Source organism: Petaurus breviceps, unplaced genomic scaffold (assembly GCF_028583685.1).
Source record: "Petaurus breviceps papuanus isolate PSGF00001 unplaced genomic scaffold, PetGlider_PUasm1.0 91041, whole genome shotgun sequence".
In the NCBI taxonomy this organism is placed as follows: Eukaryota; Metazoa; Chordata; class Mammalia; order Diprotodontia; family Petauridae; genus Petaurus; species Petaurus breviceps.
The window spans coordinates 21,814,723-21,839,171 of NW_027187400.1; the positions used below are offsets into that span (position 1 = coordinate 21,814,723).

General features: G+C 40.1%; 1 protein-coding gene across 2 annotated transcripts in view; it reads right to left on the bottom strand.

Moving 5' to 3' along the window:
* The window catches only part of VPS13D (vacuolar protein sorting 13 homolog D), a 361,069-nt gene that overhangs the window by 146,441 nt on the left and 190,179 nt on the right, over positions 1–24,449 (bottom strand). For both annotated transcript variants that reach the window (XM_069078269.1, XM_069078268.1), the window contains 5 exons: positions 18,169–18,318; positions 17,141–17,237; positions 9,679–9,827; positions 3,494–3,628; positions 2,135–2,302 (listed from right to left, as the gene is read on the bottom strand). In XM_069078269.1, coding sequence (XP_068934370.1) covers positions 2,135–2,302; positions 3,494–3,628; positions 9,679–9,827; positions 17,141–17,237; positions 18,169–18,318 — 699 coding nt within the window. The remainder of the gene's footprint in view (positions 1–2,134; positions 2,303–3,493; positions 3,629–9,678; positions 9,828–17,140; positions 17,238–18,168; positions 18,319–24,449) is intronic.

Genomic DNA, 24,449 nt, shown 5'->3' on the forward strand with positions numbered 1-24,449 from the left:
TACATTTCCTAGAAAAACAAGCATGACTGCCATTATCACTGCCACCCATGCCTTGATAGTGCTCTCTGGAAAATGATAGCATTCATGGTTCAAGCCACAGGCCTGTGCCATAATAAGCCAAGATCAAAGGCAGTTACTCCAATAACACTACAAATCAGTTTGCATTAGAGAGAGAGAATGAGAGGACAAATGTTTACAGAGACATGCTTTTGGGGTAGACTGAGTAATGGCATCCATAAGAAACCCAATTAAGTTGTCTCCTCTCAAACTCTCATAGGCAGGTCAATGCTCACAGGCATAGCACTGCAAACCAAAAAAATTCAATGGAAATTCAGAATCTGATAGAAACAGATTTTTGTATGAGACTGAGGTGTCAATTTCCCCAATGCCTCAGACTCTCTTCCATTGTGAATTGGAGATTGAAGGGATGAATAGTGAGAATTAGTTGGATTTTTATTTCATAGACAATCACAGCTCTCCTGGTACTTCTAGACATTCAACAATGATGCAAAATGTAAGCCAAATACAGGCTTTCCTCCTTCCCAATTCACAATAAGGATAAACCAAAGGTAAATGCCCTAGTACTGGGGAGTATTTTGTCTTCTTAATGGTACACACACCTCATCTAGTCTTCATAATATGGTGTGCTGAGCTTATTACCTAGCCAGGTACAATGTGGACCGATGCACACTGTAAAATGGAATGGAAACCAAAACCTACAAAAGCACTATCCCAAAGCAAAAAACCAGGAGACCATGAACTTCCTCCCATTAGTTCAAATTGTGAGATAACCATTTCTCGAAACTAAGGATCTAACACTAAATGTTTAAATGTGTCAGACCATGGCAAGGTTTAGTGGCTGAAAGGAAGAATCAAGAAAGTTATTCCATGACTATGTGTGGTAACAATCATCTGTACCTATACCAAAATCGGTCCTAAGGATTAAGTTCCGGAGATAATGTGAAAATTAACCCAAGGAGGAAACATAGACTAATTTGGGTTTCTAGCCCTTTGTCTAATTTTAAGAAATGATTCACTTGTTCTCTCCCGTCTCCATCTTTCAGTTTCTGAAGATGAAGGGGATACTCTTTCCCCAAACAAACAAGAAAAATCAGCTAGATCAAAGTAGCCATGCTATCATAAAACTATGCAATTGTGTTTGGTCTCCACAGGTCTACAGTCTCCAAGGTGTCCTGTTCCCCTTGCTTCCCAGCTATGGCCTGCCAGCCATCACTCCCTCTTAAGTATCTTCCCCCAATTCTTTCGCCAAGCTTTATGAGGGTACCTTATATAACAGATCAAGTTCCTGCCAAGGAAACTGTAAATTATCAGAGCACAGGTCAGAAATTTAGATACAGAAGAAATCTTAGAAATCAACTATTTCAACCCTCTCATGATAAGGAAACTTACAACTAAGAAGTGATTTGCCCAATGTCACAAAAGTATTAAATTGTAGAACTAAACTTTGAACTCAGGTCCTTTAAATACAATGCTCTTTCTAATATACTACATGGTAACTGGCCTGCTGGCTGTCATACGTACCTGAAACTAACTCAGTCTTAGGTTATTATGAAATGATTTGAGTTGATGCAACATTATATGGACATATCTCTATAATATTATAAAGAATTTCGTAAGACCACACTATTTCTATGTTTTGGTGGATGGCCAAGTTACCAGACTCTGTTGAGCTTTGTAACAAATTCCCTATAATGAAAAACACAGTACTACAAATGTTTTCTTTGGTCCTCGACAAGTAACAGTCCTTTTCTAAGAAAGTACCTGATTACTGTTTGGATTATCAGTGAGAAGGGAGCTGAGTTTTTTAGATTTCTTCTATCAAAAAAACAATTTTTCTTCATTAACCCTACCCTAGCCTACCCCTGCCTCAAGTACCCAACCCCCTCCCAAAATGCAATACACCTGTTATCCACTCTAAAGAAGTTGTCATCACAAAGGACCTAGTAGTTTAGAAAAGAAGAGACACGTGAATGATATCACATTTACTACAGACAGTATACCAAGCCTAATGTTCAGAAGTTCTACTAATTACTATATATGACAAGTGTAGTATGATCAAATAATGTGGCCCCAAGAGGTTCATTATAATGGCATTTTACCTGTGCTTTCTTACCTTGGCAGCTGAGTTTGATACTCCATGTGTGACATTTCGGATAAGGCCCCCAACGTTTCCATACTTTATTAATCCTGTAACACCTTCAGACACATCATTCAGAAGTCCCATAGGATTGCCAAGGAAATCAACTGACCCCAGTATCCTAGCAGCTTGACTAAGGAGTTCCTTTAAAATAATAATAGAGAAGAGAAATGTGATCAGATTCTGTTTAGATTTACTAAGCCTGTGGATCCTAAGCTAAAATATCAGATATGCAAAAATATAGTCTTATTCTTACAATATAAACACAGCTTAAGAGATGAGAGGGCCTTCTCCTTTCATGGCCCCTTCCCCAACTAGTCCCCTCCCTCGTTCTCCCTATATACTCTCAGCAGAGAGATGATTCTGAATTATTCTTTAAAGCCCTTTGTCAGAACAAAATCAGCGGGCACACAAGCCTCCCAGAACACTCTAAGTGTGATTAGAAATTGCATGTTTGCACTATATGTGTCTCCAACCACCAGCACTAGTTATAGAAGGAAGCAAAGGTAGGCAGATAGAAAGCACTCTTCCTCCCTAACTGGTGACTGAAGTCACAAAGTTTACCTTCATCCTAGGTTGTGGCTCCCAATCCCACAGAATTCTGAATTTTACATTCCTACCCACCCACCCCTGCCAGTCATGCTTCTCTGCTAACATCTGGTGTTCAGCTCCCCCTATAGCCCAAAGAAAACATTACCAACTACACAAGATGCATTAAAAAAAGGGGGAAAATCGTTGTAGCACAGAAGGCCAGCAATGGGTTGGCTATCTTGCGACTATGACACTTGGCAAGTCCGATACGACCCTTACCGTCTGCTCACTGAGCACCTGCGGCATTGTGTTCATTTGGTCTTTTTAGTCTTAGACACAATGAAAGGGAAAATGTATAACTTGGTTTTCATGGTGTCTGATTTTTAAACTGACACCTAATCCTGGAGCCACAGTCTCGGAGATGTTTGTTGTTGTTGCTGTTTTTTGCCACTTTCTTTTGCACATCTAACAGCCTTTTCCTCCAGGCAGAGGAACACAATATAAACATGGACCTATGACTACTACAGATCAAAGCACCCACCACTGCCTTTGATGCCACCGTTCAAACCCTAGGGAAAACATCAACCTCAGAACTAGTAGAGGGGAAGCCACTTATAATGCTGGAATTAGGGAACAAGAAGGCAATCCCATAATTTTTCAAAAAGCAAATTCTGATGTGTGGCATATCAATAATGCCAGAAAGAGTGTGATTACAAGCTACGATAGGCTTCTATTGAATTGCTTTGGTAATAAGAGTCTCCAGACCATTAACATACAAATATATCTCATATGCTCAGTACTCACCTCTTGGAAGTGTTTGAGAACATCATTAATGATAAACTCCTTTGTCTCATAAGGATGAACTCTAGTAAATGGATCCAAGTTGATTACAGCATCTTCAAATCGAATGAGTGGAAATCCCAAAGTGCTTTTCAGGGCCTGATTATAAACAAGAAATGACTCCCTTTAATTCAAAGCCCTGATTTCTGCAGGACTCCAATTATGGCTTCCAGGGCGGTCACATGCCATAGTAAATCAACACTAAAAAGATACACTGCATTTCAGAGGTGAAAGTGGCTTCAATGGCCTCCCAGATCAGCCTATCACTAAATAAGAAGCCTCTTCACAACACACCAGTAAATGGTTATTGTATCTTTGCTTGAAGTCCTGTAGATAAGAGGAACCTACTACCTCCTGGAGTAGACTGCTGCACCATGGGATATTGGTAAATGTTTTCGTCTAAATTTCTAGTGATATCTTTTGCCTTTGTATCACCTTCATTTCTCAATATATCTTTCTCCTCTCCTTATTAAAGAGAGACATTTCTTACAACGATGAATTTAAAAATGAGGAGAAAAATAGTTCAGTGAAACTAACACATCTGCTGTGCCGAGTGCTGCATGAGGTAGCGCTCTCTTCCTACCTCAGAAAGCAGAAAAGGAGCTGCAGTCTGCTCCCTTGGATCACTCAGACTCCACGGAATTCAGTTTTCATTCCTTCATTGCTGCTGTCATTGTGCTGCTCTGGTTCCACTGTTGTCTGTTCCACTGTCTCTGCCCACGTGGTCTCCTGTGCCTCTCTGTGTTCTGCACAGCCACCATTTTCATACAGTGATACTCTATTTCATTCACATGCTACAACTTGTTTAGGCGGACCCCAAATCAATGGGCATCTATTTGTTTCCAGTTCTTTTCTACTACAGAAGTGCCAGAAAGTTCTAATTTCTAGTATGTCCTCTATACTCCCTGTAGCAAAAAAGCCAAGACAAAACCTTGTGGTTTTTGGCCTTAGGGTCCCTCACCAAGCTTGGCTGGCCCTGAGGGGTATTCTTACAGAGCCGTGCCACAAATTTATATGCATCCTTTGATCTAATTCCCTGATTCCATTGTCCATATGTACTCAGTACAAGCATGTCAAACACTTCATGCATGTAAAGACCTGTCCTTTTTGTTAGCTTCATCTTTTGCTTTCTCTCTGAAATGTTTCTCCTTGGATCCCCATAAATTCATTCCTGAAAACTTCCTATCACTTTGGGGCAACTATTTGTCTTTCTTTGTGTCCTCACAGTTTAGTGTGATGCCTGGTACATAGAAAGCATTTAATAAATGCTTGCTAATTGACTTCCCTTGAAAAAAATTAGCTGATAGCCTCTACCTATTTATTATTTTGTACCTTTTAGATTTGCAAATGCCTCTTCCTTTTGACCCCACAGCCATTTCCTAATTTCCATTCACCCCAACAGAAGCCTTCCCTTGCCATAAAGAGTTAAATAAGACCAAACTATATAATATCAGGTAGCTTATGCAACATTCAGTACCTGTCATTCCCTATTGTCCCTAAAGTCTTCAGTTTATTGTCTAAGACTGAAATCTTGGAAATTCTTTCTAGATTCTTTATGTCATTACCACTTGTGTCCAGATCAGAAATGTGTAGTAGTCTACAGGTCAGACCAGTCTCAGGAAGTTATCTGCCACTCCCTGGCTCCATGGCCCAGGACAATAGCATACCTCCCTAGTCCTCCAATGCAGCTCTCCACATCTCCTTGTTCCAAAAATCTACCAGAATTTATTGTTTTATCTTGAATTTTCTCTTATGCTCTGCTGTGTACATGGACATTTTTTTTCTTTTCTCATTTTGCGTTTAAGTTTGAAATTTTTAAAAATTACCAAAAAATAGAAAGAAAAGGAAAAGTCTACCAGAGTAGAGGGGCTACTTGAGCAGGATTTTTCTTTAAACAATCAAAAAGAACATACTAGGCACTGAACCAGATACTCTGCCAAGCACTAGAGACAGAGAAACCAAAATGAAATAAGCAGCTTACATTATATTGAAGAAAATACTAGAAAGCCTGATACAAAGTAAATACAAAGTAAATTTTGGAGGAGAGGCCTAAAGAGCTGGGAAGATAGTACAAATGCCTCCTGGTGCCTAAATTGAGCTTGAAGAAAAGCGAGGGAGATGAGGAGACTGTATCCCAACCATGGACAGAAGCCTACATGGTGGGAGATGTCACAGGAACACAGAATGGCAGACGATACTTCCTTGTGTACAATAAACCTGGGAAGCTAGGCAGGATCCAGTCTGTGAAAGCTTTAAACACTGCACAGAGGAGTTTTACACTGCATCCTTAGGGAAACCATGGCAACTTTTTAACTAGGGTAGTATCATAATTAGACACACACTTTAAGACTATCACTTTCAAGACGTGCTGAGCACGGATTGGAAAGGGGAAGAGCTTAGGGGACAGAGACCAACAAGGAGGCTCTAGCAATAGCTCATGAGAGGAGACCAGGGCATGAATTCAAGGGAAAGAACTCCAGAGACCTGGAGACAGAAACAGTAAGTTGTGTGGAGGGCCTGGTTATGTGCAGGGAAGGCAGAGTGAGCAGGTGAGGATGACTGTGGGGAACTGAAAGACAGAGTAAACAGAATGACAGAAGAAGGGAAGGAGAACAATTTCTGCTTGTAACAACTCCAGAAGTCCTTAGAAATGCCACGGCTGGGGTGGCTAGGTGATGTAGTGAATAGAGTACCGGCCATGGAGTCAGGAGGACCTGAGTTCAAATCTGGCCTCAAATGCTTAACACTTACTAGCCATGTGACCTTGAGCAAGTCACTTAATCCCAATTGCCCTGCTTTCCCCCTCCAAAAAAGAAAAAAAAATGCCACAGCTGATTCCAAAGCAATCACTGGGCACACAGAATCCTCTGCATTAAGAAACATAGAGTGGCACTTTGGCTTCTGACAGTTATCTAACTCTACAAAGCCATAAACATGATGGGCAGTTTTGTAATAACAAAATTTTTAAATTGTGGCAACAGTCAAACACTTTTTTGTCCTGAAGTCCTCACTGACACCCTAATTTACAGAGCACTTTTCCTCTACAGACCCTAAAAGGCCCTCATACATGATCACAATTAACATCACCAATCACAAATGCAGATGAAGGAGAGGTCTGATTTTCTTCATTTGGTAGTGTGAAAAACTGAAACTTATTTTCTGGCTCAACGTTATATAAGGCAGCTAGAAGAAATAGGTCTTCAAGTAATGCCAATTCTATTTTCTATGATTCTTAGGGAATTATTCTTTATCATAGGACAGGAAGTGAGATAAAGAACAACAGGCCAAAACATGAAACTTATTTACTCTGACTTCCTCAAACCAAACACTGGAAGACGAAATGTATACAGTAAAGATTTATCCAAACACTCCAGTACTTCTATGGAACTGTAAAAATTCTTAGACCATCAAAACATGTATTCACTATTTATAAAACTACCAACACTCTTTGGCCAACTCAAAGGCATAATCTGGCACTGTGGTCTTCTCCCGTCTTCACTGACTCTGGGCCACACGTTTAAAGGTGCTAGGATGCATCTCACTGGCATGAATTAGTCTGCCACCTAGAGGTCACTCAAATTACATCCCTGGCCAATTCCAGTGCATGAGTGATGGGGAGAGAGATGGCTAAACAGGGCCTTTTTATGCAGTAACCAGTGACTAATCAAATCCAGTAGTATACAAACCTGATGCTTATTTAAACAAGTAGCAGGCGGTTTCCTGTTATAAAATGCTGGATGTTAAGAGAAAGCAGCTCTGTGCATACAGGTTTCTAATAAAAATAAGAAGCTGTCTGCTGTAGTCCTACCTCCCCAGAAATGAATGCTTATAGAAGACTTACAGAGGAAAAATACCTGCCCAGTATGCCATAAGATTTTAGATCTTGAGCTGGGCCACCTCCTTTCCCTTCTTAGTTTATTCTGTGCTAAACAAAACTGTCTGGAATTCATTCTTTAAAGGTTTATTTATGGTACATAGTGACTGTTTATGTGAAATGGGGTATTTGCCCATTTCCCTCTTGGGACAGTGTTTAAAACTGCAAGGATATTTCCCTCTCTTGCTCTCTCTGAAATACAATTAACAATGCTGGAACTTTTTTTGGTGAAAAATCTGGTTTTTATTTAGGGAAGGGAAGAAAAAAAGTTAAGGGTCTGAAATTTTCCAACAAATTATTTCAAGCCTTTGAGAAGACACTTCTGAGCTTTTTAAATAGTGTCTTTGTTTAAAATTTCCCCTTACCCCCTCCTTCTCACCAACTATTTAAAACTGGATTTTCTTCCAAACTACATTGCTCAATTAAAACTCTTCTTTTGTAACTCCTCAGAATGGAGAAAAGCCTGTTATAAGCTTTTATAAGTTGGGAAACACCTTCCATTTTCAATATCTGTGAAAACCTTTAAAGAGCCCTGAACTTCTTTGGGCTTTTCAATAGCAGCATAAATTAATGGAAAGTATTAACAACTTTAGGTTCCAAGAATAACAATGACATGGCCTAATTTTGGGAACTTAGGTTAAGTCCCGTGACTCTCCAGGTCTCAGTTTCTCCTTCTGTGAAATGGGAATCAAAGGAAAGAACAAATGTGAGAGTACTTTGAGTTCTTCAGGAGATATATACTATGTAATAAAAGAATAAACGCACTGGTAGTGTAAATCTATGGAGGTCTCCTCTCTGTGGTTGACAACAAGCCTATTCTGGCCTAGAATAGTGGAATCAGATTAAATAATCACACCAAAGTCATGATTAACTTTTGGGAGACTATCATGATTCCTCTTCAAGGATAGGATGAGATTTTCCTAAGGCTATTACAAAGTACATCTTTTAGCCATTACATATTCATCTATAATGAGCACATTACCTTCTTAGGAAATCCTAACAAAATGATGTTACCATGTTCAAAATCTCAGAATGAAATGAGGTCATTTTATTAGTCCTGAGAAGCAAAAACTAAGACCCAGTGCAGTGGAGCCTTTTAGATTACTTGAATTCTAAATCTCACTTTACTCAGTGTTTAGCCCCCTTCCTCCACACACACACACACACACACACACACACACACACACACACACACTTCATCATATGATCATCCCATTTAATATGTTTACCAATGAATGGGAAAAGTACCTTAAAAATATTCTTTCAGTATGGCTTAGTGCCTGGATGGGACATTTTACTTAAATCAGTGATTTCCTATCTATTGTATACATTTTTAACATTTATATATAAAATTATAATGCATTAGCAATCTTGAGGAAAAATTTTCTGCTGGGATAAGTATCTGAGTTTCCTATTAAGAGGTTCAAAAAAAAAACCAGGAAATGCCTGACATCAGTTTGCTGGGAGAATGCCGAGAGTTCTGGGGGGAAAATACACTTTATCAAGCAAACTCATTCTGAAAGGTTACACAAGTCAAGTACATACTTGTGGATGTTAGCAAGATAGTGGTTTTCCCATGGTTTTCCCCCACTTCCACGTTCAGTAGAAGCATCCATGGGAAAAGTGGAATAAACCAGACTAAGAAGCAGTGCAGAAAGTCTTCAGAGGCACCACGCCTCCTCAGATGGAGAGGATAAGCACTAATGGCTTCACTGGTTTGGGTCCTCCAGAACTGGGAACACTGCTAAGCGCACACCCAAAGACTTCTGCCTGGGAAGGCAATGTGCTGCCCAGGGAAGAGGACAAGGCAAGATAGATTTTTAGTTCACACTTTAGCACAAACTCTCTGTGTGAACTCAGACAAGACATTGTACCTCTCTGGGCCTCAGTCCCTTCATCTGTAAAATGAAGCACAGGTTAAATAATTTCCAATGTCCCTTCGGGTTTTAAAATTGTGATTCTACATGCTCCTAAGGGCAAGAGCCAAAGTTATACATTTACTGACTGACATGAAGAAGTTCCTAGAAAAAAATGCTTTTTGATGATAATGAAAAAAACAAAGATGGTGCCTTGTTTGCCTCCTGATGTAGCTACTGTATGGACAAGAAGTCTACTGAAATGACATTAGGGGACCAACTCCCCATAAGAAAGACTACAAATATTTTCTAGAAAAGCAGATGCTAAGAAGACAAAGCAGAAAGTTAATATACATGGTTCCCCCTGGAAAAGTCTACTTTGAGACTCATCCAAAGTTACCTTTTGGACACTAGCTTACCTTCAGATCTAAAGGCAGTTTGTTGGAGGTGAATACACTCAGTTTGATCTGAGGTAGGCTGATTTTGAGATTTTCAAAGTAGTATCGGTTTGCTGTCCCATCTTGTTCAATATTCTTTTCATGGAGATTTTCATCATATTTTTCGACCTCTGGAAGAAAAAGCAGAGCAGAAGCATAGTTAGAACCTACTGAGATGGTATTCAGACAAACATACTCAAATTTACTGGGGGAAAAAAAATAATCTATTTAAAAAAGGGAACTTAGGGGTGGCTAGGTGGCGCAGTGAATAGGGCACTGGCCCTAGAGTAGGGAGAAGCTTAGTTCAAATCCGACCTCAGACACTTAACACAAAAAACTGCTATGTGACCTTGGGCAAGTCACTTAACCCCAACTGCCCTCAAAAAAAAAGAAAAAAAAGAAACTTCAAACCTAACTAAAGCAACAAGCATGAAATTCTAGATACCATCATTGCACTATGCACCTATACCCTATGATGCCCTATTGTGCTCAGTCTCCTAAGATGGGACTTTATACTTTTGGCAGTTACTGGCTTTGAAAAAAACTGATAAGGATAACTAGGGGCCACTCTCTGGCCTCACTGGCAAGCTGTCTAAACTATCATCTTTTCATTAACCCAAATCTGTTAAGTTTATTCCACAAAATAGAACATTTATATATGATGGGGAAGGATCTCATTAATGAGATAATCTAGCAGGCTTCTCCTAGTAAGTCAACAAACATTTATTAAGTACCTACTGTGTGCCAGGCACTGTGCTAAGTGCTAGGGATACAAAAAGATAGTCCCTGCCCTCAAGGAGGTTACAATCTAACGAGGGAGACAATATGCAAACAAACATATCCAAACAAGCTATAGATGGGATAAATAAGAAATGAATAAAAGAAGAATGGTGCTAGAGCTAAGAGGGGTTGGGAAAGGCTACCTTGTAGATGAGGTTTCAGTTGATACTTCAGGGAAGCCAGAAGGCAGAGATGAAGAAGAAGCCCATTTCAGGCATGGTAGACAGAGAAGAACTGACAATGCCTGGAGCTGGAAAATGGAGTGTCTTATTTAGGGAACAGTAAAGAGGCCGATATCACTGGATCAAAGAATACAAGAAGGGATGTAAGGTGTAGGAAGACTAAAATGGAAAGGGGTGAGGAGCAGAAAGATACGTTATAAAGGACTCTGAACACCAAGCAGAGGATTTTGTCTTTTGTTCTGGGGGCAACAGGGAGCTAATGGAGGTTACTGAGTGGGGGGGGAACACGGTCAGACCTGCTCTTTAGGAAAATTACTTTGGTTGCTAAACGTAGGATGGATTGCTATGGGGAGAGCCTCGAGGCAGGCAGACCCACCAGCAGCTATAGCAATAGTCCAAATGAGAGTCGATAAGGACTAGCTCCAGGATGGAGGCACTATCAGAGGAGAGAAGGGAGCATGTTTGACAAGGTTGCAAAGGTGAAATCAAAGCCTTTGGCAATAGGTTGCATATTCAAAATGAGAGCTAGTGAAGAGTCAAGGATGATCCCTAGGTTTTGAGTCTGAGGGACTGGGAGGATGGTGTTGCCCTCAACAGAATAAAGGAGTTAGGAGAGTAGAAGGCTTTAAGTAGAAAGAATAGGTCCGATTCTGGACATGTTGTTTTTAAGATGTCTACTGGACATTTAGGTCAAGATGTCTGAAAGGCAGTTGCAGATGCAAGATTGGAGGTCAGCAGAGAGGTTAGGGAAGGATAGGTAGATTGGAGAATTATCAGCATAGAGATGGCAATCAAATCCAAGGGAACTGATGATATCACCAAATGAAGCAGTACAGAAGGAGAAGAGAAAAGGGCACAGAACAGAGATCAGTGGAACATCTATGGTTAGAGGGCATGACCTGGAAGAAGATCCAACAAAGGACACTGAGAAGGAGCAGTCTGGCAATTAAGAGGAAAACCTGGAGACAGGATATCCCAAAAACTAGAGAGAAAAGAGCATCAAGGGGAAGAGGATGATCAATACTGTAAAAGCCTGCACAGAGGCTGAAGAGAATGGTCATTGAAAAAAGGCCCCCGGATTTTACAAGTAAGAGATCCATGGTAACTTGGGTGGAATGACATTGGAAGCTGCATTGTCAGGCATTAAAAAGGGAGTGAGGGGGGCAGAGCCAAGATGGCTGAGCAGAAACAGGACTTCCATGGGGCTCCAGCTTCCACCACCTCCAATTCATGTAAAAGGCGACTCTGAACAAACATTGCAGCTACAGAGCCCACAAAATGACACAGAGAAGCTAACCTCCCTCTGAGGACAGCCTGGCAGGCCAGCAGGGAGCAGCCAGCACAGCACTATGGGAGCCTGGCCCAGCCCCACACGAACTGGAGGTTTTAGCCTCAGGGCAGGCCTGACCAGCTACCAGTTGGAGGGACTTCAGATCACCAGCAGCTGTGGTGGTTTCCAGAATTATCAACCCACAGATGCTAAGGACAAAGTGAGTGAAGTGTTGATTTTGGAATCCAGTAGTTCGGGAGTGCGGTTGGGCTTTGCCCCCGGGGCGAAAAGCGGCTGTGGCGCTGCAGCCATGCAGCCAATGCCTTATGGCTGCTTCAGAGCTCCTGGTCTGCAGATTGTAGGGAGACAAAGCAACCAGTCTGAGGGGTAATCACTCTTGCTTTAACTGCTTGGATCTAGATTGCTCTCTAGGGTGGAGATCCTGGGGTATGCATGTGACCAGCTTGCCAGAGCATGTGGAGGCTTCAGAGAGGGCACCCAACTAATACCTTTGGCAGCAATAGGGACAAAGCTCCCTTGTCTGGTAGCAGAGTCCTAATGTGGCAAAAAGTTCAAAATTCAAGTAATTGAGTGGCAACATGAGCAAACGAGGGAAGCAAAGCAAACAGAACAACCTAACTTTACACTCCTACTTTGGGGACAAAAATAATCAAAGCATGGAACAGGAGGAAGACAGTGAAGTCAGAACTCCTGCACCAAAAGCTTCCAAGAAAAATATGATCTGGTTACAGGCCATAGAAGACCTTAAAAAGGATTTTGAAAACCAAATAAGAGAAGTGGAGGAAAAATTGGGATGAGAAATGAGAACAATGCAAGAAAATTATGAAATAAGAGTCAACAACCTGACTGAAGAAAATTACACCTTGAAAACCAGACTAACTCAAATGGCAAAAGAGACTCAAAATGACAATGAGAACGCCTTAAAAAGCTGAATTTGCTAGATGGAACAAAGAATCTCAAAAGCTCACTGAAGACAATCATTCCTTCAGAATTAAGATGGAGCAAATGGAAGCTAGTGACTTTATGAGAAATCAAGATACTATTAAACAGATGCAAACAAATGAAAAAATAGAAAGCAATGTGAAATATATCACTGGGAAAACCACTGACCTGGAAAATAGATCCAGGAGAGATAACTTAAAAATTACTGGACTACCTGAAAGCCATGAACAAAAAAAGAAACCAAGAAATCATCCATAAAGAAATTCTCAAGGAAAACTGCCCTGATGTTTTAGAACCAGAGGGCAAAATAGAGGTTGAAAGAATCCACTGATCACCTCCTGAAAAAGATCCCAAAAAAGAAAACTCCTAGAAAAACTCCTATAGCCAGGTTCCAGAATTCCCAGATAAAGGAGAAAATATTACAAGCAGCCAGGAAGAAACAATTTGAATATTGTGGAAACACAATCAGGATAACACAGGATCTGGCAGCTTCTACACGGAGGGATCAAAGGGCTTGGAATATGATATTCTGGAGGTCAAAGGAGCTGGGATTAAAACCAAGGATCTGAGTAAGAGCACCGGCTCCAGAGTCAGGATGACCTGATATAGAATCCAGGCTCAGACACTTAGCACCCACCCAGAAACACCTGGCCGTGTAACCTTGAGCAAGTTACTTAACCCCAATTACTTAAAAAAAAAAAAAAAAAACAAGGATCACCTACCCAGCAAAATTGAGTATCATGTTTCAGGGGAAAATATGGTCATTCAGTGGAATAGAGGACTTTCAAGCATTCTTGATGAAAAAAACAGAATTGAATAGAAAATTTGACATTCAGATACAAGAAGCAAGAGAAGCATGAGAAGGTAAACAGGGAAAAGAAATCTTAAGGAATTCATCAAAGTTGAACTATTTACGTCCCTACAAGGAAAAACTTATTTTAAAATATAATAAAAACATAATAAAAAAATGATTTTAACTGATGAAACTTTTCTCAGTATGAGAATAGCTGAAGGGAATAGAATGTGTGTGTGTATGTGTGTGTGTGTGTGTGTGTGTGTGTGTGTGTGTGTGTGTAGAGGAGGGTATATGAGTGTATGAATACATATGTGAATGTGTGTATATATGTGTATAGGTATACATAGATAGAGGGCACAGGACCAATTTAATAGGAGATAATGATACTTAAAAGGTGAAATTAAGAGGTGAGAGAGGAATATAATGAGAAGAGATGGGGAATGACAGAATGGGGCAAACTATCTCATATAGAAGAGGCAAGGGAAAATGGTTACAATGGAGGGGAAGAACAAGAAGGCAAAAGGGAATGGGTCAACCTTATTCTCATTGAATTTGGCTTAGAGAGGAAATGACATACACACTAAATAGGGTATCTCACCCTACAGCAGAGTAGGGGGGAAGGAGATAAGAGGGGAGATGATGGAAGGGAAGGCAGGCTGGGGGGGAGGGAAGTTGGAAGCACCCACTTTTCAAAAGGGAGAGGATCAAAGTAGAGAATAGAATAAGTGGGAGGTGGGATAGGAGGGAGGGAAATAATTAGTATAATTTTTTTTACAATATATCCACTATGGAAATATTTTGCATAGCTACACATGTACAACCTATATTGCATTGCTTATCTTCCCAGTAAGGGTGGGTGACAAGGGAGGAAGGGAATGAATCTGGAATTCAAAGTTTTAAAATCAAATGTTTAAAAATATATATATACACACACTATTATTAATATTATTTTACATGTAACTAGGAAATAAGATATATAGGCACTGAGGCATAGACATCCACTGTGCCCTACTAGAAAGTCAGAGAGGGTATAGGGGAAGATATGGGAGAGAGCAGATTGGAGGAGGGAATATCCAGTGGGATCGCTATTTTGGGGTGATGGGTAGGGGAAAAATGGGGAAAAAATTTGTAACTCAAAATATTGCAGAAATGAATGATGTAAACTAGAAGTTAATAAAGCATTTTTTAAAAAGTGAGTGAGATGAGAGAAAGTAAAAAGAAAATTTCTATTCTAGGAAGCCTACTATATCACTAATAAACTTAGAAACAGGATGAACTTGAGCTGCAAGTGGCACTTTCTTCCTAAAGGCATACATTCGTTTCAACAGGAGAGTGAAGGCAAATTTTCTTTAACTCCAGAAGAGGGAAAAAGTAATAAATGCAGTGATGTTAGCTTTGCCCCATAAACCATCCATGCAGATTGGAATAGTTCCTGTTGTTTGTTTTTCATCTTCGAAGAGGACTAATGACATTACAAGGTGACACCTTATCTTTCATGTTAATTGGATTTGAGTGAGGCAGAGTTGCACAGAGTTGTCAGCCTCATTCTCTCTTCCAGAATCACGGAAGTCCACTGGCAGGACAAAAGTCAGAATGACTTGTTATGGCCTGGGATACAGTAGACGACCTTGGCATCTTTGATGGCTGACCAAGCTTTAGGCATTTCACAGCACCTGTTTCAGCTGCCTTTGGGGTCCATTGGAACAAACTGTTCTCATCTGATGGGGAAGTCTTCACGTGCTTAGGGTAGACATCTCCCTAACTCACTGACAATGTCTGAGGTCTACCAGTAGCCCATCTGCTAAAACAGTTTAAAACAGGATATTGCCTCTGCACATGCTATAGCTTCTTGGAGCTACAGATGAGTTGGATGACAGGTGGACAACAAAGTTGAACCAGCATCTCTGAAAAGGGCTTGATAAACCCTCACACCAGAGGCACTAGTCTTCTGTGAAAACCCCATACAACCCCAGTGTGATGGCTGATGACATAAAAATTAGAAGGGACCTTAAAGGTCATCCAGTCTAAGTCTTGTTTTATACATAAGGAAACTGAGGCCCAGAGTGGCACAAGTAGTTAATTCCTATTTGGTTTCTCTCTTCTCACAATGATCCAGGTGAGACTTAAGAGCCCAAAGAATGCTTACCTGCCAAACTGACTCATCTGGCTGTTATCAGTTCTAACTAAGGAATGAAGGGGATTAGGGGAAGAATACTAATACAAATGATGTTGAGGCCTCTTTGGAAATGCACAGAAGACAGATGCAGCCCTGGGAAGCAAAGATGCTCCAGTGAAGGGAAGGTTGTGATCCAAAAGAACTAAAAAAAACCTAGACCCAGTATACATACATAGCCTGCAAAGAAACTTACTGACAACAACGTAGAAGAAGAGCATATCTAGCTGAACCAAAAGTAAAATTCTACATGAAGGAACCAAAAAGGAACAGATAACCTGCAAGCAAGGCCTCAAGTGATTGGCTCAATGAATACAAAAAAAGCAGCAGAGTTCTATACACAATCAGGAACCCTGCTGTTGACCCTCATTACATTTAATGTCCCAGTTCTGAGCAAAAATAGCTCCTCAATATCATGTGTGTGCATATACATGTAAGTATGCACACAATGCCTGGAACAAGTTTTTCTTTTAAGTCAATAAGTATTTATTAAATGCGTGTGATATAATGGGCACTGCGCTAACCAATCCAGATATAATCTACTAAGCCCTAGTCACTAAAACATTTCTCCAGGATCCATATCTGCTCTAAGTTGAGGAAAGGCCATTGCTGAATTTTTTTATGAACTGCAAGTCTTTCTGCTTTTACAAGGACTTTTTAAAACCAAGAGAAAAGCCCAAATAAGGAATTCAGAAGGACAAATGTCCATTTCCTATATTTTATTATTCTAGTAGGTGTTTTGGCTCAACAAACATCTTACCTCTCTCCTCTCCCCTGAAAAGAAAGTAAAGCATCCAGAAAATGTAAAAATTACATTATAACACAAGGGTATAGATGCTAGAAGTTAAGGGATTGAGGCTATTCAAAGGTTTTCTCAGTAAGACCAAAGGAATTGCCCAAGGAAACAAATACATAGGGTTCTGATTTTTATACCTCACTGTTTAATAAACAAAGTGGTTTGCTAAATGACTAACATTATTTCTGTTATCCTAGATTAGAGGAATCAGGATAGAGACATAAAAAAGTAACATTAAAGTTACTTCCCATAATCTAGCCACAGGGTGTGCCTGTGGTCCCCTAATGGGTTGCCTTCTGCTATATTCAGAAGCTAGTCAGCGAATCATTTGTTACGGCATGTCATAACAAGCTTTTGAGATTAGGATGAGAGGTAAGAAGGGAGGGGCCAGGGCACCAGAGATTTCTCATTTTCAAAGAGAAACAAAAAAGGGATACCACTCTCAGATAAACACTGAGGCATTAATTAGAGCGTTAGGCATTACCTGATTCTGCTTGGTCATAGCCGAAGAAACTTAATAGTTTAAGGAGGAGCTTCTCTTCAATTTGCACTGTGAACCTCTGAGCAGTGATCATCAGATGCTAGAGATAAACAAATCTTGATTTACAGCGTGAATAACAGAAGGGACATCCATCTGTACCATTAATAAGTCTCCAGTGACATGACACAGTTTCTTTATTCACATGATTTCATAACCAGAGATAGGCTGCCAAATTGCTTCTGGCTCTTCTCTACTTAGCTACAATTAACCCCAAACTGCAGGTTTTTAATAAACAATTTAGCATCTGATTGTCTAGTTTCTAGGGCATCTGGGTCTGATTACTTGGGCTGAGGCTTCAGATGCATCATGGTTGATGGGACTTTACAGCACTGCCTTTAAATGGATGGTAACTAACATTAGGGTCAGCATCACTGACTCTGTGGGTTCAGGCCTCACATGTGGGCTCAGTCCCGGAGGTACTGCTGACATAAGAGCAGATGAATGGGATGCGACCTTTTATTCCAATTCCCCAGCAATGGGGGTCTCCAATTTGTCTAGACTTTCTGGTAGTGTTAGCTGGCTTTGCACAAAAGGATCCCTCCAGTGCTTCAACAATGCCCAGCACATATTAATTAGGCACTTCATAAATGCTTGCAGGCTGACTGACAATCCCACTGTTACCCTCCTCTAGTCTCTCGAATAGACAGCAATGGTGCCTAGGTAGTTCTATCTTTAAATCTATGTGGATCATGTCTGAGCCTGATCAAGAGCTAAAGCTGTATTTTACTGAGGAAACCATGAGGAATTGAACTGATAGCCCTCATAAACACTGTACTACCATCTAGTTTCTTCTCAACCCTTAGAAGTAATTTAACAACTTCAGGAGCTTCAAGGCAGTGGTCCTTTTACACAGGCTGCATATGATTTAAGAGCACCATATCATTTTGATTCATAATGTTTGTATGGCTTTTGAGACTTGGCTCTAAGAGAAAACATCAAAACACATCACACCCGACCCACGACCAGCTTACCTTGTAGATGTTAGTCAGGGAACTCTTACTAGGGAATTTGACTGCATTGACTTGTACAGCTGGACCCATTTCAATGACTTCATTCTCATTACTCAAAGGGGTGACAAAAAGCATGAAGGGCTGGGTGGTGCCGATGAGCTGATTATCGACCTATCATAGAAAGAGACAATGAAGGGTGGCTAGGTGGTGCAGTGAATAGAGCACAGGTCCTGGAGTCAGGAGGACTGGGAGTTCAAATATAGTCCCAGACACTTAAGGCTTACTAGCCATGTGACATTGGGCAAGTCACTTAATCCCAATTGCCCTTCCAACAGAAACAAAGAAACAAAAAAAAGCAAGAGACAATGAGAAACTTTCTACCACAGAAAGGTCCTTCTATATATCAGACCACATTATGAGAACATTAATAAAAGTAATAATTGTTGTTTTACACTCCTGTCTCAATCAACAACCAGAAATTGTTTTTCTTTTCCTTTAGCTCAGTCAAATAAAAGTCAAGAATCAGTTATTTAGAATTGTTGGCAAATGAAAACAGCTTATAACCAAAGAATGATAGGCTCATCCAAGAATCTTCTTTCCTCCCAGTAGCGAGCATGAATTTAATGAGTGATATTAGGAACTACGCTCCTTTCACATAGTTCCCTGAGTACCTGCCAGTGCCAATACTAAAAGTTTTATGTCTCTACTCTATCCTCAGGGGTGTGGGAATGTCAATGAGATCTCTGCAATTAGAGGTGATTATGACTTTTTATTTTGTACATGAGTGCTGTAAGGTCACCGTTCTACATTGACTGCTGATGTCTTCTCAAATTTTGTTAGCGGCTGAAACAGAATCATCATTGAAAAAACCCTCAGAAATACTTTTGGAACAAGAAGATATCAATTCTCTGAAAAACAGGAAAAGCTGATGACAGTTACATATATCTTACTGACTTCATAGAATGGAATTAAAAGTAATTTATCTATGAATGGAGCCTATGAAAAGGTTACGATCCAAGAAATGGAATCAAAAAGTCCTTAATAGGGAACTTCCATGTGAACTCAGACAGCAGTGTCAACAAACAACACAAAACAAACAGCTAAGTCGTGAACATTCATTTGCAGAAACAGAGGGGCTTATAAAAGCAATTCAGGACCAAGTCATTACCACCAGAAATTATTAGATGGGTTATCTTTAAGGGGAATCTGGGTAGTGCCATAGTGTACAGACAGTGTACAGAGTGCCAGGTCTGGAGTCAGGGAGACTCATCTTCCTAAGTTCAAATCTGGCCTCAGACACTAGCTATGTGACCCTGGGTGAGTCATTTAACCCTATTTGCCTCTGTTTCTTCCTCTGTAAAATGAGCTGAAGAAGGAAATTGCAAACCATTCTTGGTATCTTTGTTAAAAAACCCAAAACAAACCCAAATGGGGTAACAGGAAATTGGAAAAGGTCTTAACTATCCTTAAGGAGCCCAGATTTAGCAACTAATATATTTTGCAAGGGAAATAGTAAAAACTGTGCCATATAATAGCACTTTAAACTTTAAAAAACAGAATAGGACCTAACAAATACCTTATAAGACATGCCCTAGATACTAGAGTTATATACAAGAAGCTAACAATCTCAATACTACAAATAGAAATCTCAAAAGAGCTTTGCAAATTCAACCTCCAAAATGTTACTAGAAATGAACCATTATCACCCAAACAAATAGAACATGGATCCATAGAAATGAAGAACATTTCAAATAATTTCACCATACGAAATATTCATCATCTTTAAGATCCATGGAATAAAAAGCTTTCAAAGTTGAGAGTCCCAGTGGAGGAGATCAGGATCATGTGAGTATTGGTTGAGGTACACATCATCTGCGTTGTCTTGTTTGCTTTTAGAGCTGCATGGAGGATACTCTGAGGAGCCCATGGAGGTAGAGGAGCTGACAGCCTAACCCTTTGAATTCAATTACAGAAAATAGTTCTTGGGGCAGGTAGGTGGTGCAGTGAATAGAGCACAGGACGTGGGTTCAAATCTGTCCTCAGACACTTAACACTTACAAGCCGTGTGACCTTGGGCAAGTCACTTAACCCCAATTGCCCTGCATTCCCCCCCTCCAAAGAGTTAAAAAAAAATGTTGTAGTCAAGATGGCAAAGTAGAAACAGGACTTCCATAGAACTCCAGCTTCCACCTCCCCAAATACATGTAAAAGGGGACTCTGAACAAACTTTGGAGCTACAGAACCCACAAAATGACACAAAGAAGCTAACCTCCTGCTAAGAACAGCCCGGCAGGGCGGCAGGAATTGGCCAGCACAGCGCTCTGGGAGCCAAGCCCAGCCCCAAGGTTTTAGCCCCAGGGCAGGCCTGACCAGCCACCAGCTGGAGGGACTTGAGATCATTAGCAGCTGTGGCTGTTTCCAGAATTATCAACACATAGATGTGAAGGACAAAGTGAGAGGTCAGTGCATTGTGGACTTTGGAATCCAGTAGTGGGGAGTGTGTCGGCCTTTATCCCCTGGAGGGAGAAGCCGCTGAGGGCTGCAGCACAGCTGCCGCCACGTGGCAGCTTCAGCTCCTGGCCTATAGAGTGCTTGGATCTGGACTGCAGTCTAGGGTGGAGGTCCTGGGGTGTGGACCAGCTTGCCAGAGCATGTGGAGGCTTCAAAGAGGGCACCCAACTAATACCTTTGGCAGCTGAGAAAACCCCAGCAATAGGGACAAAGCTCCCCTGTCTGGTGGCAGAGTCCTAGTGTGGCAAAAAGCCCAAAAGTCAAGTAATTCAGTGGCAAAATGAGCAGGCAAAGGAAGCAAACCAAGCAAAGCAATCCAACATTAGACTCCTATTTAGGGGACAAAAAGGATCAAAGCATGGAATGAATAGGAGGAAGACAGTGAAGTCAGAACTCCTGCACTAAAAGCTTCCAAGAAAAATATGAGTTGGTTACCGGCCATAGAAGACCTTAAGAAGCAAATAAGAGAAGTGGAGGAAAAATTGGGAAGAGAAATGAGAATGATGCAAGAAAATTATGAAATGAGAGTCAACAACCTGACTGAAGAAAATAACACCTTAAAAAAATAGACTAACTCAAATAGCAAAAGAGGCTCAAAAAAGCAATGAGAAGAATGCCTTAAAAAGCCAAATTTGCCAGATGGAAAACGAATCTCAAAAGCTCACTGAAGACAATCATTAATTCTGAATTAGATTGGAGCAAATAGAAACTAGTGACTTTATGAGAAATCAAGATGCTGTTAAATAGATCCAAACAAATGAAAGAATAGAAGGCAATGTGAAATGTCTTACTGGAAAAACCAATGACCTGGAAAATAGATCCAGGAGAGGTAATTTAAGAATTATCGGACTACCTGAAAGCCATGATCAAAGAAAGAACCTAGAAATCATCCATAAAGAAATTCTCAAGGAAAACTGCCCTGATGTTTTAGAACCAGAGGGCAAAATAGATGTTGAAAGAATCCACTGATCACCTCCTGAAAAAGATGCCAAAAAGAAAACTCCTAGGAATATTATAGCCAGGTTCCAAAATTCCCAGATCAAGGAGAGAATATTACAAGCAGCCAGGAAGAAACAATTTGAATATTGTGGAAACACAATCAGGATAACACAGGATCTGGCAGCTTCTACATTGAGGGATCGAAGGGCTTGGAATATGATATTCTGGAGGTCAAAGGAGCTAGGATTAAAACCAAGGATCACTTACCCAGCAAAACTGAGTATCATGTTTCAGGGGAAAATATGGTCATTCAGTGGAATAGAGGACTTTCAAGCATTTTTGATGAAAAAACCAGAGTTGAATAGAAAATTTGACATTCAGATACAAGAAGCAAGAGAAGCTTGAGAAGGTAAACAGGGAAAAGAAATCATAAGGAACTTATCAAGTTGACCTATTTACATTCCTACATGGAAAAACAGTAATTGTAACTGATGAAACTTTTCTCAGTATGAAAATAGTTGAAGGGAATATATATATATATATATGTGTGTGTGTGTGTGTGTGTGTGTTTGTATATATGTCTATATAGGAGGGTATATGGGCATATGAATACATATGTGAATGTGTGCATGTATGTTTACAAGTATACATAGATAGAAGGCACAGGACCAATTTAATAGGAAGGGATGATACTTAAAAGGTGAAATTAAAAGGTGAGAGAGGAATATAATGAGAAGAGATGGGGAGAGACAGAATGGGGTAAACTATTTCACATAGAAGAGGCAAGGGAAAATGGTTACAATGGAAGGGAAAGACAGGAAGGCAAAAAGGCAAAACCTTATAATCATTGAATTCGGCTCAGGGAGGGAATGACATACACACTAAATAGGGTATCTCACCCTACAAGAGAGTAGGGGGTAAGGGGATGAGAGGGGGAATGATGGAAGGGAGGGCAGGCTGAGGGGGGGAGGGAAATTGGAAGCACCCACTTTTGAAAAGGGAGAGTATCAAAGTAGAGAATAGAACAAGTGGGAGGTGGGATAGGAGGAAGGGAAATACAGTCAGTCTTTTACAATATATCTTACTATGGTAATGTTTTGCATAGCTACACATGTACAACCTATCCTGAATTGCTTATCTTCCCAGTAAGGGTGGGCAACGAGGGAAGAAGGGAATTAATCTGGAATTCAAAGTTTTAAGATCAAATGTTTAAAAATACATAAATACAATTATTAATGCTATTTTACATGTAATTGGGAAATAAGATATATAGACATTGGGGCATAGAGATCCACCATGCCCTACTGGAAAAATCGAAGGAGCTATGGGAGAAGATATGGGAGAGAGCAGATTGGAGGAGGGGATATCCTGTGGGACTGCTATTTTGGGGTGGTGGGTAGGGGAAAAATGGGGAAAAAATTTGTAACTCAAAATCTGGTGGAAATGAATGATATAAAACAGAAGTTAATAAAGCATTTGAAAAAAAAAGAGAAAGAAAGAAAACAGTTCTTTTCTTCACCTGTGTTCTGGTCCTTAGATTATCAAATGTAAAAATAGTAGGTCAACACATTCATTGTCCCAGACCTGTACTGATTTGGACACCATCAAAAAAAAAAAAAGTCTGAATGGGATAATCATCATCACGAAAGGCTTTCCCACAGCAGTTTGAAGTTGGCAGAGTGACTAACACAAATTCTCTCAGTGGAGTTTCACAAATACTCTGTGAATTTGGTACTACAGGTCCATTTTACAGATAAAGAAACTAAGACTCATGGAGGGTAAATGATTTGTCATCAGTAATTCAAACCCAGATCTTCCTGTGAGTGAAGCATTTTATTCAATATGCCAGGCTGCTTAAGAGAGTCACATGCTTAAACAGTTTTCCTTTTTAAACCAGTTCTACCTTGTGGAAAAGATCAATACATAGAAGACTTTTTCTTACTGTCCATCTCTCATCTATAAACCTCCTTCAGCCTAGCTTTCAAAGCCCTCATCCATTCTCATCTGGCCTTTATTCTCTCAGACTCAAGTCTCTGCTACTCAGGTTATAGACTACATTACCTGTCAGTTACTGAAAAACTATTTTGTAAATAAGTCTAAATTCTGTTTATCTTCCCAACTAAATTATCACCTCCTTATGGGAAGGGCTACTGCTTTCTATTTATTTCATATCATCCTGCTGTATTAGAGACACAGCAAAACCTGAAGATACATTTCTGAGTGATTTCAAAAAGTTAATTTTTTTAGGACTGGCAGTACTCAAGAGGAAACTTTGTAGTGAAAATGTTTTATCATAACACCAACAATTTTTTCCCTGTAGTTAATTTTTGGGGGACTCTGGAGACTCTCTACTCTTATATATCTAAATATCTATTTTTAAAAGAAAGAATATTGAATAGTAACTCCCTTTATCTTCCTCCTATACTTTTGCAGATATGAGAATACTCCTTTCACTGATGCAAAACCATATCCCAAAGTGATTTTACTGATGTCTTCCACTTAATTCTGCAGAGAAGATCAATTCAACACACTAGATACCTTGCTCTAGCTCTTGAAATATTTCATTGTTAGCAATAGGGTGCTTAAACTCTACTATCCCTCACTCTTGCCCTGTATCTAACTAATCTGTCCTTCTGAGCATACCCTGATCATGTTTATTCTTATGTGCAAATGATCACAGGTAATACTCTGACACTCACCATGGATATTTCTAGTGCCCTTTAGGTGGCAGAGATCACCTACAATTCTGATTCACTTGATATCATTGTGTTTAATAATTCATTGTCATGCAACATCACCAGGTAAAGATTGGTGGCTTTGGTGGCAAGAAACAGCTTAGAATCATTCAAGTT